Source organism: Coloeus monedula, assembly GCF_965178545.1.
Source record: "Coloeus monedula genome assembly, chromosome: 1".
NCBI classification, from domain to species: Eukaryota; Metazoa; Chordata; class Aves; order Passeriformes; family Corvidae; genus Coloeus; species Coloeus monedula.
Genome location: NC_138781.1, coordinates 96,442,805 through 96,460,676, shown reverse-complemented (window position 1 = coordinate 96,460,676; position 17,872 = coordinate 96,442,805). Strand labels below are relative to the sequence as shown.

The 17,872-nt window shown below is 39.5% G+C and overlaps 1 protein-coding gene across 2 annotated transcripts in view; it reads left to right on the top strand.

Annotated features, from left to right (window-relative positions):
• Window positions 1-5,035: 5,035 nt before the first annotated feature.
• The window catches only part of ELP2 (elongator acetyltransferase complex subunit 2), a gene marked incomplete at its 5' end in the record, with an annotated part of 38,726 nt that continues 25,889 nt past the window's right edge, over window positions 5,036-17,872 (top strand). For both annotated transcript variants that reach the window (XM_082278133.1, XM_082278132.1), the window contains 6 exons: window positions 5,036-5,167; window positions 5,251-5,329; window positions 7,053-7,138; window positions 8,914-9,064; window positions 10,282-10,359; window positions 14,570-14,634. In XM_082278133.1, coding sequence (XP_082134259.1) covers window positions 5,036-5,167; window positions 5,251-5,329; window positions 7,053-7,138; window positions 8,914-9,064; window positions 10,282-10,359; window positions 14,570-14,634 — 591 coding nt within the window. The remainder of the gene's footprint in view (window positions 5,168-5,250; window positions 5,330-7,052; window positions 7,139-8,913; window positions 9,065-10,281; window positions 10,360-14,569; window positions 14,635-17,872) is intronic.

Below are 17,872 nucleotides of genomic sequence, written 5' to 3'. Positions count from 1 at the left end.
AATCTATTCAAGTAACAATATCTGCTTTTCTATCTTGAGAAATGTATTTGGAAAGGATGCCCCAGGCTTACATTATACTCAAGATACACTAGAAATATTAACTTTTATTGAATGCAGGACCCACAATTCCAGAATTGTTCCAGTGGCAGTTAAAAACAGTCTGATGCTGAATTTTAATGGACTCAATTATTAGCTTTGGGAATGACACTTCTACTTGGTCATCCCTTCTGGCAGCAAATCTGGTAGGTGCATGCTCAAGGGAAGGAAATCCTAGCAAACCCACAAATTAGTATTCCTCATGCAGTGGAATGCCTTCCAGCACAGATCCCACAGCTGTCAAAAAGAAAGAGGCTGGATCTGTTTTCAAGATATCAAAAGCAACAGAGTTGTTCCCAGCTGTTGTACAGGGTATCCTCTGTGAAGGTGGGCAGTTATTTAAACTCTTTATGGTTTTGGACACTATTGTTCAATATCTATTTTCATAGTACTCCACCTCTGATCCCTCAGATGAAACCTTGGCACATGGGATCAGAAGTGTCTCAGGGCTGGAATCTGATTTCCAAGTTTTGAATGCTCTCAATCCAAGCCAGATGCAAAGGATGCTGTGGATAGTTTGCCACTCTCGTGAATGCTATTCTGTTTTCCACAAAGGGCATTTTCCCCCTAAAGATATATGGTGCTTGAGAGATTTAGGGTTGTTCAGCCTGGAGAAGAGTAGTCTCTGGGGACATCTTGGAGCAGCCTTACAGTACCTAAAGTGGGTGGAAACTACAGAAAATAGGGGAGGGACTATTTATCAAGGAGTGTAGTGATAGGAAGAGGGGGAACGGCTTCAAACTGAAAGAGAGCAGGTTTAAGTTAGGTATTTGGAAGAAATTCTTTACTGTGATGGTGCTGAGGCACTGAAACAGGTTGCCCAGAGAAGCTGTGGATGCCCTACTCCTGGAAGTATTCAAATCCAGGTTGGATGGGGCCTGGCCAACACAGTCTAGTGGAAGGTATCCTTGCCCATGGCAGGGTGTTGAAAGTAGATGATTTTTAAGGTCCTTTCCAACCCAAGCCGTTCTATGAGTCTGTGATTTTATTATGAATTCTGGTCTAGGGAGAAATTCACCCCAGGAAATGAATATAATAATACCCCTCTGCCTAAGTGTTATCTTATAAAGAAAAATGCAACTCATAAATTTTTTCCTGAGACCAGGTGCTGTGGCAGTAGAAGTTACATAAAAAAAAAAGAAAAGAAAAAAGAAGGCTGTTAGGAAAAAGATAATTCTGTGCTGTACAGAAAAGACTACTGTACAACAAATTAAGTCTAGGGCCCTGATATAACTAATGAGAAGAAATTAAAATACTGAATAGCTGTCTCATTCACCAGGCACTACTCATCCAGGTTGCCATTGGAGGCAAACAGCAGTAAAAATAGCAAACAGTAATTTGTATATGAGGCAATTTCATTAGGGGTTACTTCATAAGCATGTGTACAATGAAGACACAGAAAGACAAGCTAAGTTCAACAACTTACAAGAAGAACAAGGGCCCCAACCATTGAGTATTGGCTTTGCTCATTTAACAACTTTTGAACTTCTGTAGAATTAAACTACATATAATTAAACTGTAAACCTAACATGTGATTGCTGCTGTTCATAGTATCATGTGGAATGACTCCTGTCTATTAACACATTCCTGCACATCAGGATTTCACCCAACAAAAGAAAGCATTAAACTTTGATTTAACATATTTGCAACATTATTATATTTTCATCTCAATGTTTAGACATAGTTAGATACGTATATTACACACTAAATGTAACTTTTTGATTTGTGTTGTATTTTCTCGGTCTCTCTTATAAAGTTCTAGGCATAACTGAGTTGGGTGGGGAGCACATGAAGAGCACTAAGGCATCTCTGCCTGCAAAACCTCACTTGTAGACCATCAAAATTACTACTACTGTATAAAATCATTACACAAAATTACTATTTTGCTACTAAATTACTATTGAACAGAAGTTTTCCCAATGCCTACCTAACTGGCAAATTTATTTCAACCTCAAGAAAACTTTTGTTCAAGTAGTATCTCCCTTATCAGAGTTTGCTGATGTACCTCCATTGGCAGAACCAAACTGGGACACATAAAAGATATGAACAAAACTATGGAGTGACTTTGTCTGCTTAGGCTCCATAACAATCATCTCTATGTTCAATGAACAATTCTTCCTGTGTCTCAAAAATTACACCTAGGGGGGGAAAGAGGGAGATTATTTTTACATATATTTCTGAAAAATAAAGAAGTTATTTTCTGGGAGCATGAAGGAAAACAAGGACAGATGTGATGACCCACTCTTAAGGGGAAGGAAGCACGAGCTTCTCTGGGCCTCTACAAGAGATTTTAATTCCATGAGGACATTAGCTGTGAATGAAGACAGGCAGCTGGTGACAAGTCCAGAGTATGTCCTTTTCCATCCTTGTAACATCACTGACCATCACACTATTTCATTATAAAGAATGTGTTCCTAAAAGGAATATTTTTTCTGTTGTAATTATCCAATATTCTAAACTTCTCATACAATATCCTCCAGATATTTCAGTTTTCAAGAGAAGAACCTGTAACATCAGAATTCACAAAAAAACTTTCTTGGGTTTGACCAAAGGCTCAGGGTCTTGTTTGAATGAGGGCTTGGTCAGACATAATACTTACAAAAAGTAAAAAACTAGGCTCATCTGGGCTGATCATCTGGGCTGATCTGTCCTGACATAAATCCAGCCTCCCATGCTTTTTTAGCTATGGATGGTGCTGCTACAGCATTCCTCATGGCACTTTTAAGTCCATATTCTGTGTTGATTCATCCCAGTTCTCTTGGTGTTGGACTGTTTTAGGGTGGCACAGGGGTGACAATGACAGACCTGTTTTTGGAGAAAAGAGGCAATCACTGTCAATACTTGGCACTAGCAGCCCTCCACAATGTGCTATCCCAAATTGGCTGGGAAACACACATCCCTGAGGTGTGCAAAGACCAGCCTCACAAAACCCGGCAGCACTGGGCCACAGTGGCCTTGCACCCTCAGGCATGACACACCCCTAATCTCTGCAACACAAGCAGCACCCCAGGTCTTGCTGTTTACAGGACAGCAAAAGAGCAGGTTATCTATCAGTTGAGTTACCTTTTTGTGTCACAGAGGAGTCTCTCACCCAACCCATCTTGGAAAAGCCTACACTCATGCCTACAATCACAGCCAGAGCCAGCTTTGTTCCCACGGCAACAGACGCAACTCCTATAACATGACCCAGCTTTTTGGCAGTGCCCGATCTCCTTCTGCCGGAGCCCTGACTCCAACCCTGGCAAGGCCTGCTGAGAAGGGGTTGCTGTGCAACCTGACTGCTGCACAGCCATCCTTGGCAGCTCAAGACGGCACTCCTCAGTCAAGGCATGCTTTGATGACTGGACCCATGCATTTTTCTGCAAGGAGCCATTTGTTCCCCTAGCAGCTAGCGTTTCTGGCTGTATCTTGTGTGTGATCAGGCACAGCTTCCTTCCTCTCATACCCACTGGAGAAAAACTGTGCCTATCTGCAGTGTTTTCGTGTCAGGTTGCAGTGCTGCCAACAGCCAGGATTCAAGAACACACAGGAAGATAAAGGTCTGGCAGGAGAGGTTTAGGGCCCAAAATGTTCCACGTGCTATGCAGAGTGTTTCCTCTGGATGCCTGCTTGCTTTTTGCTGCTGTTTTTTCCTGCCCCCACCTCCTGCCCCATTCCCTGCATAGCCCCATTAAAGCCAGCTTCTTCCAGCCCAGACTTTCCAGCTTTTTGGTTCAGTTTCAATTATTTCAGGATATCCTAGGTGTGATTTGGGGACAGGAAGCATATCTCTGTTTCTCTCCCTTTCCATGCTTTCATTGCAGGGCTCTCCATTTATACTTTAGCCTGGCTTCTGCTCTGGGGCCTTCTGCATGTGTCGGGCAGCACATTTGGAGGCAGAGTGGATGTCTCGAAGCTCCTGCTGAGACTCCTATTCAGCCTGTGGGGCAGCTGTTTGCATCTGTGGCTACTGGAAACTGGCAAAATCCTTGAACTTGTGAATCCAAGTGGCTGAAACAATTTGAGCACATCTATACAGTGTAATACTCTGTAATGACCCCTTTTCTCAAGGCCAGTGACCATGCAAGTAAAACTAGAATACTACTGCAGTATTTTTTTTTTTTTCTTGATTTGATTTGAATTTCTTGTGCAGGAAGGGCAATAAATAGATCAAAAAATAAAAAAAAAAAATTAACAGATGGAATTCACTAATTTTGCTGTTCTCATCTTTTTTTTCCCTGAAAAGCAGAGGTATTCAAACATATTCAGATCAAGCCATTGAGCCTGGCCATTGCTCAGTTGCAAATTCTCATGCTTTCCATGACAGTAATTTTAGGACATCATACACTGTAGTATTAAATACATCCCGACATCAGAGAGTGAATTTAAGCATGATTCCTTATCAGGAGGTGGCTTCACAGGGGATGGAAACAGCCCAGGAATGGGTAACACCGACACGATCTCTGATACTCATCTGAGCTCTCGCAGCTCAGGCGGAATCCACTTGGTGAAGGGTCCAGAGGGTAAATCTTATGGGGAGTGGCTGAGGGAGCTGGGAGTGTTTAGCCTGGAGAAAGAGAGGCTCAGGGGGGACTTTATCGATCTCTACAACCCCCTGAAAGGAGGCTGTGGCCAGGTGGGGGTCGGTTTCTTCTCCCAGGTAACAAGTGACAGGATGAGAGGGCACAGCCTTCAGCTGCGCCAGGGGGCATTTAGGTTGGACACTAGGAGGACGTTTTTCACAGAAACCAACAAACAGAAAACTTTTAAACTTTTTTAAACCCTTGAGGTCTCGGCAAAAGCTGCAATAAGGATAAAACCGGCCACTTCGCACCGAAACACGCCACCGCAGCCCGCTCCGCCCCGCGGCCCCGCGGCCCGCCCCCCTCAGGCCCCGCCCCGCGCGGGGTCGTTGCCACGGGAGCCGCGCGGGGTCGCGCACGCGGCGGCGGCGGCGAAGATGGCGGCGGCCGTGTCGCTCTGTCACATCGCCTGCTGCGCCAACCGCGCGGGCGGCGGCGCCGTGGCCTGGGGCCGCGGCGGCCTCCTCGCCTTCGGCAGCTGCCACGACGTCATCCTCTACGACCCGACGGTGAGCTAATGCGCTATGGGGTGGGGCCGGGACCGGGACCAGGACCAGTCCCTCACACTCGGTGCTGTCTGTCTGTCCCGCAGGTGAGGCGGGCGGTCGCCGCCCTTCGTGGCCACGCCGGCAGAGTGAACTGCGTGCGCTGGGTCCGCCGGCGGGACCGCGGTGAGTAGCGCGGCCTTGGACCCCCCCGTCCCCTCGGGTGTGCGATGCCGCGGTGGGGCCGGGGCCGGTTCCCCTCGGGCCGCGGGCGCTGCTGCCCTTGCAGGGGAGAGGAGTCGGAGGAGGGTTGGTGGCAGCGGGGCTGGGCTGTACACTGAAGGAAATAGGGGGCTGCGGCGCTTGCAGTGCATCCTCTCGCCTTAAGCTCAGCTTCCCATTAGGGTTTTTCACAGAAACAGTTCGTTTGGAAAATATCTCAGAGATCATCGAGTTCAACCTATGACCCAACACCACCGTGTCAGCCAGACCATGGCACTAAGTGCGACGTCCAGTCTTTCCTTAAATACCTCCGGAGATGATGACACCACCACCTCCCTGAGTGGCCCGTTCCAATGTCTGATCACCCTTGCTGTGAAGAAATTTTCCTTGATGTCCAATCTCAACCTCCTCTGGTGTAGCTTAAGACTGTATTCTCTCATCCTTGCTACCTGGGAGAGGAGACCGACCCCCACCTGGCCACAGCCTCCTTTCAGGGGGTTGTAGGGAGCGATAAGGTCCCCCTGAGCCTCTTCTTCTCCAGGCTGAACACTCCCAGCTCCCTCAGCCGCTCCTCATAAGACGTGTGCTCTAGACCCTTATCAGTTCTATTGCCCATCTCTGGACCTGCTCCAGCATGTCAGTGCCCTTCCTGAACTGAGGGGCTCAGAACTGGACATAGTACTCGAGGTGTGGCCTCATTTTGACAGGTGGGTCTGTAGGAATGTGACCTGCCGAACCCAGGTGAGCTGCCTGGTCAGTGAGGGGATCTCTGCTCCTGGCCCCACAGCCAAGGGCACCCCAGGAGGATGTTTGCCTGGGGCTGCAGCAGCTCGCACAGGTCGATGGCTTGTGCTGCTTGTTCTGCCACCAGTCTCTTCAGGAAGGTTTGGAGGTTTGTGTGTTTTAACTTTGTAAACTGATCTGCGATGTCTTTTGAGCAATCTGAGTATAAAGCTCTTAAGTTGCATAGAGGTCATGTGCTCTGAAAAAAATAATCTTTAGATAGATAGAAATGTCTGAGACCCTTGTGAGGCTTTTGCTAGATAGCAATTCCAGGATTTAACATTGCTTGGTGCAGACTGTTCATAGGCACATATTTGTGTCCTGAGGCCTTTATGGAAACTCACTGAAAAAGAGAAATGGGGCCGTTGACTAGAATGTTAATGTAATGTGCTGGTTGCTTTTTTTGAGAAGTACTGAGGTGCAAACATTAGTTTTTAATAGTGATATAAACTGCCATCCTTTCAACTGGTTGCACTAAAACATATTCTTCTTACAAATGATTAAAAGAAGTTATTTTCAGGGAACTTGAGAATTAAATTTTCTTGTGAAGCCTTGAATTCTGTTTGTTTAGATTTCTCTTGATTTATTTTCCTGTGTTCCAAAAAGACCAAACAAAAACCCAAAAGATTAATTTACACTGTTGGATTTGAGAGTCTTTTGGAATGGTATTTTTACCACTTTCTTACAGAACTTTAGATAGTCCTGGGAATTTTCTCTTTATGTGTTCTTGGGGAGTATCTTTGCTCTTAACCTGTTCTGCACAGTGCAACTCCTATTAACTATACTTTATTTTGGTGGAGGCTTTGGTTACCAGTGATACTTTGTGAGTAGTAACCAGCAGAACTGCTTATGTTGCTGTTACAAAGTTAAGTGTACACTAAACTAACCAAAACATATTTTTTAGCTTCTGAAACAGAGTTAATTTCTGGTGGATCTGATAAACAACTTATTCTTTGGGAATGGAAGGATACAGTAACATGGAATAATCAGGTGAGCAGGAGTAACTTCTCTTCAAATCTCCTTCTTCAGTAGTTTCTCACATATCACAAATTATCTGTTTTGTCTGTATTTCTGATTCATGCTATTTGTTTCACTTTGACTGTTTTTGTTGTTTTTTTTTTTTTTTTAATTGAACCCCATATGTATATCCTTGAAATTGTTGGTGTGTTGCTGTGTTTTACTATAAATAAAATCTTTAGTTCACCTTTTTCAAATCAGCATTGGTAAAGAAATTACCCAATCAGTCATTGAGTGGATTTGTTTAGGTGTCTGAAGGACCCTGGTTGTCTGTTCTTGACTCATCAGCTTTCTGATCTCACCTGGCAGTTTTCTTTAAACCCCCTTAAAGCCTTCAAACCATGAGGCCCATTCTGAGTTGGCATTTTCTGTACCCTTCTTCCTTGTTTCCTTATATCCATTTCCAGTGATTTCTGGTCAATCTGTGCAGCAGTGTGGGGTTTGTATATAGGTAGTCTTACCGGAATATATACGAGTTGGGGTAGATGTTTAACAAAAATGAAGGTAAAAAAATCTGTGCAACAATTTAATTTTGTCAGACAAATGGAAAAAAGTAAGGAGACACGCTAATTTATTATTTGTACCATAAAATGTAAGGCAAAAGATGCAATATTTTGTGTTCCTTCAGTGTGACCTGAAATTTAGATTAAAACCACTCTTAATTTGTTATCTAACTTTTAAAGTCTTTCTTATTAGGCACTGGATTGGGAATGGCTGTGTAGGTAACCCATTTCATCATCTCTTTCAAAGTAGATTATTAATCTTGGCATTTTAAAATGCATGAGAATGCATAGTAGGGGGAAATGAACCTACTTGGATGGGGGAAGGTTCTCAGATATAAGTTATTTCTTGTCCTGATCCATCGTAACCGTTCATGCATTTATTTAAGATAACGTACAGACTTCTTACTAAACTTTTTCTGCTGATGTGGTGCACAGCCATGTGGCAATAATTTCAAAAGAATGTGGCTAAATGTGCACATTTTAATGGCAGTTCTAGAGTAGTGTAAATCTTAAAAACAAAGTTCTATATTGAACCAATGAAAAATTCTTACTGGGGCCTACCTGGCTGTATTTTGGAAAGAGATGTCAAATATGTCTATGATAAAATTTGGATAAATGCTGGATAACTTCTGATTGCAAAATTAAAAGCTTCTCATTTTGATCTTTGTGTATATAAGGAACAGATTGCAAATTGAATCACCTGTATTCATTAAGTCTAAATTTAGCAGTGTTGTTTTTCATGTTGGCATTTTGAAGGAGTAAAAAGCTGTTTTGACTTGTGAGAACATGCTAAACATTGCTGCTAGCACTGCTGTAGCTGCTGCTTATTCCATTGTGTTCCCTGCTCTATCTCCTTCACTAAGGGTCTCCAGACTTTTGTGAGATGTTCCTTAGGGTGAGGGACAAGAGAAGGAGAAAAAGGAAAGAAAACTACTCTTGCTAACTTCTATACTGTTCCATCTTTCCTCAAGGAATGGTGAGGTTTGTATAGTGTACATGGCAACATTTAATTCTGTTCAGCTTTGAGCAAAATCTTACCTTGTTAATGCTCATTACTGCTGTATCCCTTCTCTGAGTTTCCTGGAATATGCTATAGTTTAGGCATAGCTTGGCAGACCCTCTGCCACTGCAGGTATAGAACTCATTTTCAATATTAAGTTATTTTATTTCCTAAAATGGCTTTAAAAGTTCTTGCACAAAAGTTACTGGAATTTAAAACTTTGTAAAATTTTCTCATGTGTTCAGCTTGTGAAAAGCATTCCTCTCAAAGGCCACACAGAAGCTGTTTTTGCTGTGGATGCTGTCTACCAGTCAGATGAACCTGATTTAAATCTGCTAATAGCTTCTGCAGCCTCTGACTCTACTGTGAGAATCTGGTCTCGGCATGGTTCAGAAGGTAACATTTTTTTAATGTTAGGGATAACATACTGGCTAAATAAGAATGATGAATGCTTATCCATTAAGCATTAAATACTAACATCTTGTAATGCAACTACATTGATTTCTCTTCAGACTTTAGTACATCAAAGCACAGTATTACTCTTTGAAAGCCTTGGGTCAGATTTGTTCTACAGAATGATTTATCTTCATATTTCATCAGGGATGTGTGGTCTGAATTTACTTGTTTCTTTTAAATATGTATTCAGATTATAATAATCAGAACCATTGTTTTGCTCTGTAATGTGGAGGCAGACTAGCTGTACGTGTATGTGAAATAAAATTACGTAGTAGAATGATTAATGCTGGCATTAGGAAGGTGAGGTTTAACTAGTCACTTGATTTTTGCTATTGGCTTGAATCCAATGAAGTTTGGGATAGTAGAATGTTGACCTTCTGTTGAACTAGGCCCTTGCATGGAAATACCGGAAAACAGCATTCTAAAATACATAAGAAATAAATTGGGTAGATAATCGATATTTAAAGTGTTATTTGCTGGATGAATTTTAGTGACTGCATCTCTTTAGCTGGTTTCTTCTTTGTCTGGTGTATTCGAAGATTTCATATTGCCTTGCCTACATGAGAGTATGGAGTTGCCACTCTACAGTCCCATGTTCTGGAAGGCATTTTTGATGCTCCCAAAGAACCCCATGAAATCCTGTCTTTTCCATTTTGTCTTGCTGTTGTGGATTCCAGTGATGGAGAGACTAATTCTTCTTCTGTAGAGAGGTTTTTTTTCTGCTATCGTCTTGTTTATTTTGATCTGGATGGCTTATTAGTTTAATAATTTTCAGGATCTCAGGGATGTTTGCAGGTTTTTGCTCATCTCTCTAGCTGCTGTTGTAGCAAATGGATTCAGTTTTAGCTTACTGTGCAGTGAAGGCTGTTGCCACAGGATATATTTTGTTATATTTATTGCTTCTGATGTGTTACCACAGTGAAGCTGTATAAATGCAATACTCAGTATTATCTTCCAACTCAACTAACTCTGGATTAATTTTTATGGTCACACAGAGGATGATACTATTGTTTAGGCTTCTGAAAAAATGTAGATGTTTCAGATTCTTGAAATAAAAAAGGATGGGAAATTTTAACTATATAATGTAGTAGGAAATGGCAGTGTAACTGTAATAGTTACAGTGAATGAGATCAACACTGTCTGTTCCTGTTTTCCAGCTAAATGTGTTGAAATTCTGCAGTTTGGAAATGGATTTGTTATGGATGTCTGCTTATCCTTCTTGCCTGGCAGCAATGGTAAGTAAAGCTGCACATCTTGAATATCAATGCAGGAAACAAAATCTAAGAAATCCCCCAAATAGATTTTCATTTGACTGACTCCAGACCTGTGTGCCACAGTTTTTGTTTTCTGTGAAATCTGCTTCAGCTGATTCTTATATCTAAATTTTTTTTCTGAACTCTTCTTAATATTTAAAAAACCAGACTGATTACAGTGTCTTCAAAATGGCACTCACAGGGGTTTGTTTGGTTGAACTCTTGAGATTAAAAGCCTTAAAACAGGGTAACAATACTGTAAGTGAATGGGATAGGATGATGCTGTTAGTTCCACCTGCTCCTTGTGGTGCTGCTGCATATGTTTGTTCTTCTTGTTTGAATTGAAGGGCAAGATTCAGAAAAAATCTGAAGGCCTGCATCAAAAAATTTAGGTTCCCAAGCAATATTTATCACCTGTACAATCTTAAATGTGAAAAAATTGAGGTGCTGAACTACTTTAACCTGACTGTTCAGTATGGTTTATGTGGGTTTCTATTAACAGAAATGTTAGATTTTGTAGGCTGCCACAGACCCACAGACACATTCTTTTTCTGCAAATAGGTAGAAGCTTTCTTAATTTTTTTTTTTTTTTTAAATAAAGCAATTGTATGCTCAGGCCAGATACATGTGTTGAATTAAGTTTGTGTTTAAGTATTGTTAGAGTCTTTCACCTGGATGGAGACCTGCCAGGCTCCCAACTGGAAAAGTGCTAAATTTTCTTACTCTATCTAGAATTTTCAGCTCTTTGCTGCATGCATTCCACACTGATGCATTGTTTTGATTATATGACTACAAGCATATTTTATTCTTTAGCCTTGGTAATTCTGGGAGCTATGAAAGCTCTTATCTAGATGTATTGTCCCATTTGGAAGTGCCAGTCTCTGTTTTCAGAGCGTGTCTGATACCAAAAGCAGCATCTGCACTGGTAAAGAACATTTACACCTCTCTTTTCCTGTAAATACATTAGCATGTGCTTGTTGAGATGGAGTTAAAAGGCTTGAGGGTAAATTAAAATCATTACTTCCAGTGGGAATATTCTTTAGAAGTGAAGTGCCTGTGGTGTCAATGAGTATAACATTCATACTGCAAAACAATAGATTATATTGTCATTTATGATGCTGTACACGTAAGAAATTCTCACCGTAACGCTCTAGAGTAGTGCATCTGTTTAATGCTGAAATCATGTTCTGTATAAGAGAAGTAATCATACATTTTGAAAACACCATAAATTAAAATTATTGTTAAAATTATTAAATTAGTTCTTAAGCTAAATGTTTCTGAAACTCAAATAGCAGGAAGTGCTTCAAACTTCTCTGAATGGTGGAATAGCAAGGATTTTGTTTTCAGAGTCCCCAAAACCAGTGTTGCTTAAAGTTACATTGAGAGCAAGACAATCCTTTATTATGAACTCTTCTCATCCCCATTCAGATTAGTTATCCAAAGTAGTACAGTGCTCATAATCTGAAAAAGAGTACTTTGTTTTTCTCAAGAACTGAAATTATTTTCAATTTGCATAATTTCAATTTGCAAAAAAATTTCATTTTGTATGGAATTAAAAAAATTTTTTCTAGACATTTGCTTTTTTTGTTCCAGTTCCAATATGAATAACCTCTGCTGCTAAAATTGCCAAGACACAGTTTAGATTTTGAACTGTAAATGGATAGAAATGTTTCCTGTAGAAATCTGTAACGGGACTTTTATTAAAGCATAACCAGTGTTTTCTCCCTAAGCTTGACATAATAGTCCGTATAGCTGAGGAGTATGTTAATTCTGAGATCTAAATAAAGTAGCTTAAAATATATTATTAAAAATATCACTGCTGATCATTTGTCAGAAACATTAATCTCTAATGGCAATTTGGAATTTTAATGAGCTTCAGGGAAAAATGATCTATGATAAATTTAGTAGTTGCTCAGAAATCTTTACGAAGGCTAAGTTTTCAGCTGTACAGAGATTCAAAGAAGCTTTTCTCTTGAGAACAATCTGCATTTCTTAAGTCAGGAACTAAATACAGAATTGCTTTTCTGAAAATCATAAACTACATTTCCTGAAGCATTTACAGTAACCTCTAATTTCACCAAGCTAAGAAGTTTGAGGCTTGCACTGAAAATTGATTCATATGCAATGGATGCTTTAACTTTCAGAAGACGTTCATGATGCCTAGGATTGTAACTGATTGTCCTTGAAAATAAATTATTAAAAAAAAAAAATTGAGCCACTTTTGTGAAGAAGTCAAATAGGGAGAACTGGTGGATTGCTTACAAAAACCTGACCAGTCACTTGCAGCTGGAATGCAGCTTAAGCACTTTTCTGGCAGCCTCTTCACTAAGTAGTTTCTGTGCATTTGCTTGTTAAGCCTTGAAGAAGAGCTTTGTGCTGTTTTGGTTGGTTTCTTGATTTTGCCTTGCAGTGTCTGCTCAAACTCTGCTTCTAAATTGCTGGCAGTAGGATTTACTATTTTACAAATCTTGATCAGCTATTTGTCGTATACTGTGATTCTTCTTACCACCTGGATAATTGTCATGATGTAGCTTGGCTTCTGACAGTAAATAATTGTCTCATCAGAGCTGAATTGCAACAGGTGGAAAAAAAGGAGCAAGTGAACTTGGAAAAGCTCTGCTTATCCAATATACTTTTCTTATTTCCTCTGCAGGACTTTTATCTTAATCAGATCCAAATTCTAATACCCTAAAGCATTTGTATGAAAAACTGTATACTAGTCTGGTTTTGCCAGATACATATTTCTTGATGGGACTTTTTGAGTGAAAGTATTTGCATGTATCTGCTACAGCAACTAAATCATAATTCTCTTTGTTTTTATTAGTTAAAGTTTCATTCCATTGAGTAAGTATGTAATTACAGTAATGGCCCATAAAATATGTTTCTCAGGAAAGGATGGTATTGTCTTCAAGAGCAGCCGTTGTATTGTATTTTATGGAAGAAAACCTCACTCTTGTCTAATTTCTGTGGACCTGACCACCAGGTCTTCATTCAAAGCAGCTCATTACCTTCAATCCAAACCAGGGTTTTTTTTAGCCCTATTGAAGAGAGGAGGAGATGGAGCTGAATTGTGACTTAGAGGTTGGAGAGAAAAAGCAAGTGATGGAACTATAAGAATGTGGAATGTGACGGAGAAGTCCAAGAGGAACAGTGGATGACTAGGCACAGATGTGGTACAAGTAGAAAGAAGAAATTAGTATAGAGGATAAGCATATTATGGATATTCAAGTTGATTTTTTAATCTATCCATAGTAAAGATAAAATTATCTATATAAAGGGATGGCATGGGGTTTTTTTTTTGTAAAAGAAGTAGTTGATTTTAGTGAAATTTAGTATCTTGTTTTCGGTCCAGACTTGAGAAATGCAAATATCTAGCCCTTAATTAATAACTTAGTTCTTCATAATTTTATATAAATTTATTTTCTCTTACTGTTTCAGTCTCTAGCAGTAGTATTTCCTCCTTATGACCTAAAAGAGTGGAGTAAGAGTTAACTATTTTTCCCCATCCTATTCTGTAGAAGAGAGGAAGCAATACACTGCCTAACTTCTCTTTTTTTAGCCTCAGACTTAACTTTGATTCAATAGACTTATGGGGTTTGTGCACTTTTTAGGTTAGCCAGTGGAAGTCAGCTACTACTCAAGACTTGAGTAGGTGTAAAAAATGTTTCATTTCTTTCATATTCTTGGGTACAGGTAGTGGTGATCTGTCTTCCATTTTTGGTCTGTCTTTTTACTTGCTGTATAATAATTATAGGTTTAGATGGAGTTAGCATCTTAGGATCTTGATTTAGGAACTTGAATTGCTTTAGTTCTGAGTCATTTTGTTTTGTTCCTTCCCTCTGTATTTAGAGCAAGTGCCTGTTGATATCAATAAAATATAGTTCATTAATAACGCTAGTACTTGAACTTCCTATGGATATGTGAGCTTGAGGCAAACTACTCTTTTTAGCATCTTAAATATTTATAGATATTATTTGCATGTCAGAATAACTCCTGAGTTCTGTGTTCTTGAGATACTAATTTATTAGGCAACTAATGTAGAAAACATTAAAAAAGTGGTATTGCACTTGCCTATCTGTTAGTACTGATGTATTTCTATATATTTCTATATTGATTTTTACATTATTTATATTTTTTCATATCCTAGAATATTAGATTTTATAAAAAATTAAGACTGACTTTTCCTTTCCAGTACCAATACTGGCTTGTGGTGGTGATGACTGCAAAATAAGTTTGTTTATTCAGCAGAATGGGCAGGTAATTACAATTTTTGTTTCTTGCTCCGAGCATTACTCAGTTCTGCTTCTTTTCAAATGTGCTGTTGGTCTTTTTCAAGTTCTTTAGTAAGTCCTATCTGTCTCTACACTGCCATCACATACAACCACCTCTTTTCAAATAGTTCATGCATTTTCTATGAAATGCACATACAGAATATTGAAGTTTAATTCAGTGCATGAAAGTGTTAGTTTTTCTTGATTTTTCTTTTTCCCTGTGTGAAGATAGCCTGTGTTTCTATTCCCACTGATACAAAATAGCTGCAACTGTCCTTTATTAAGTATCCAGGCATTGAGTTGTTCATATGGAAATGTTGTTACTTTCTATAAATTTTTATAATAAAACCGTTACGACTTCTATCTGAGGAACTTTGTTTGTTGCTAAGAATGCCCTTTATGCCTGAATGCTTTTGAACATCAAAAAAAAAAAGTATTTTTAAGAGTATCTGATCTTCTAAAAGCACACACATTTTTCATGTGTTGTTTGGAAGCTGTCAATTTTTAGTTTTTCACACAGATAAATATTCCTTTGGAGCAGTAGAAAAACATTATGTCCTCTCTTGCATCTGTTCAGAAGTTTTGTTAGATTCTGAAGCATGTGTTGAATGACTGTTTTCCAAAACATAACTCAGTATCACTTGTTTCTTTTTCTCACTCCCTTAAACCCCTTCAAACCACAAAAGCTCTCCCAATGCACCAGTGAAGCTACTATTTAGAATCCCCCTTTGAAACTGGCATATGTAGAACTAGTTAGTCTTCTGGATTTGCTCAGACACACTCCCTTTAGGGATTAAAGAATAGATAGTCCTTTTCCTTTTTTTTTTTTTTTGAGAGAGATAAAAGCTACTTTATAGATAATTTTGCCAGTTTGTGCTGCCATGTACAATATTAAGATTTTTTGGTTGCTGTTGTTGTCAGTAAAATAAGTACTTCATCCTTTTCTTCTATGTTTAATGATTTCTTGAACACTCAGTGGAAAAGCAGGGTGCATGGTTAGATTTTTAGTTTTCTTTTTTCCTGTGTAGCTTGTGAGTTAAGTCAGTTTAATGAATTCTCTGGGAATTAGCAATGGCACAATGCCACTACTGATTCTCAGTGTGCTAAAAAAGACTTTTATCTCAGGAACTGTGCAGTTGTTTTTTCTCATTCACAGTTTGAAACTTGTTTTCTTGTATGATTCAGATTAACAAATTATATACAGTTTGACTGCCAAAAATGTTCAGAGATAAATAACTTATTTTGTCCATTGTTGGCCAAACTTTCCAGTATAACAATAGTCTGCCATTCTTAGACAGTCAGTCTGTGGAGTGTAAAGGAAGGTAACTTGAATAAATGAGTTCCCTCTGCAGCTTCATAAGCAAGTTTGTGCTGTCTTTTTTTTCTTTATACAAGGGGTGAGCAGTTTTGTTTTGCATGTGCTATTTTTCACACCTTCAATTTCAGAAAGTATATTCACCAGCTGTTGTGGCAGAGTTGGTGTTCAGAATATCTCTTAAATGAGGTGGGAATTCTTGTTGGTGTCTATCTTAACTTTGCAGAACATCTCTTTTAGCTAAATGGACTGTGCAGGCCTCAAAGAGAAGAGCCCATGTAGTGCTTGACAACTACTGACAGAATTAAAACATCCTTGCAAGCCTTCTGACGTGAATTCCTGCCTAGCTGCTAAAGGGAGGTTCTCTTTCATCAGGTTTTTTCGGATCTACTGGCATCTTTATTTATGGCTTCTTAGTAGTATTAAAGGTATTTGAAGGAAGTGTTACTATAGCCCTGCCATTTTTTACTGGAACTTGGCATAGGAGAATGATTAGAATCTTAGCTCCTGTGTCATTTCCTTACTGGTAAGGGCCTGTAGCTCTGTTCTGTTAATTGTGACTCTTGTAAACCACTTCCTTTGGTTAACATCCTCAAAAAAATTGTATGAATCCAAAGGCAGAACACACGTTCATAACTGGGCGTTCCTAATGAAACTTAAAGGGCACTGTTAGACTCTGAAGGAGGATGAGGCATCTTTACTTAGCCAATTCAGGCTACCTTTTGGTAAACTCATTAATTTTTACAGTCAAAAAAACTGCTTGGTTTTTAAATCTGAGTGGGCATGCTTTATAGCTTTTGAGATTCGCTACCCATAGATCCCTTACTGTCTTAAACACTAAAGAGAAAATGAACTCTTTGCTTTTCTGACTTTTTGGAGGAGGGTATTTATTGATTATAAAAGTATCCAGGGAAAAATCTTTCAGAAAGCATAGTATGTCTTCCTGCTTGAGATACAACATCTGTGGATGTGGCCTGTGGAGGGCAAGCAAGCAAACCAGTGGATTAAATTAAATCTTTAAACCAAAACATTTTTACGTTGAGCTTTGTATCTCTAAGAAGACAGGGCACTGTGTGTTTTGGGTTCCACCGAAGTAGTTTGGCCTAGTTGAGAAGTGTAATAGGGGAATGAATCAAAGGTAATACAGGCTCTTTCTAATCTGTTGATTAACAGCTGGATGGAAGAGGGATATCGTGTCTAGTGTCTGCTGGAGAAAAAATGAGAAGACTTGAACCACTATTGCTAAATTTACCAAACTGTTACTAGCCTGGTCCTGAAAGAGATGTACCCAAAGTGTGGGCAGGATTAGTTGTGCAGAGTGTGCTGGGCGTGTCCACAGCTTCATTAGTTGTTCTATCTACAGAACAGCTTTGTTCTTTGCTTAAAAGGAAAGAGACCAGATTGCTGCTAAGCAACAATGTTCAGAGATTAGGTAAAAGGCATGGGAAAGCCTGTGAAGTAGAGTCAGACCAGGAGGTTTTGTTAGATTTAACTGTTGGTACTGTAACTTCTTGTGTATCCAGTGAGGACCAAGTGGAAACTGAAACAAAGAAATACGAGACTATAAAAACAAAATCTGTAAAAAAGAGAATGACAGCTCAAGATACTGGTATATAACCTAGACAATAACAAAAACCTTGACTGAACCACCTAAAAATAATGACCATGTGCATCTGCATGAACCTTTATATTAATTCAATTTTAGAATTAAATACATCTGAAGAAACCGTATATAGGATACCAAGAGACACAGACTTGAAAGAAAAGGGCAAAAACAATACTAAAAACCCTAGCAGAAGGCATAACAGCAACAGTACTCTTGCTCAGTTTCAATGGACAATTTTTATGGGAAACAGTATCTTGAAAACTTTGAATCACAGAATCACAGACCATCTCAAGTTTGAGGAGA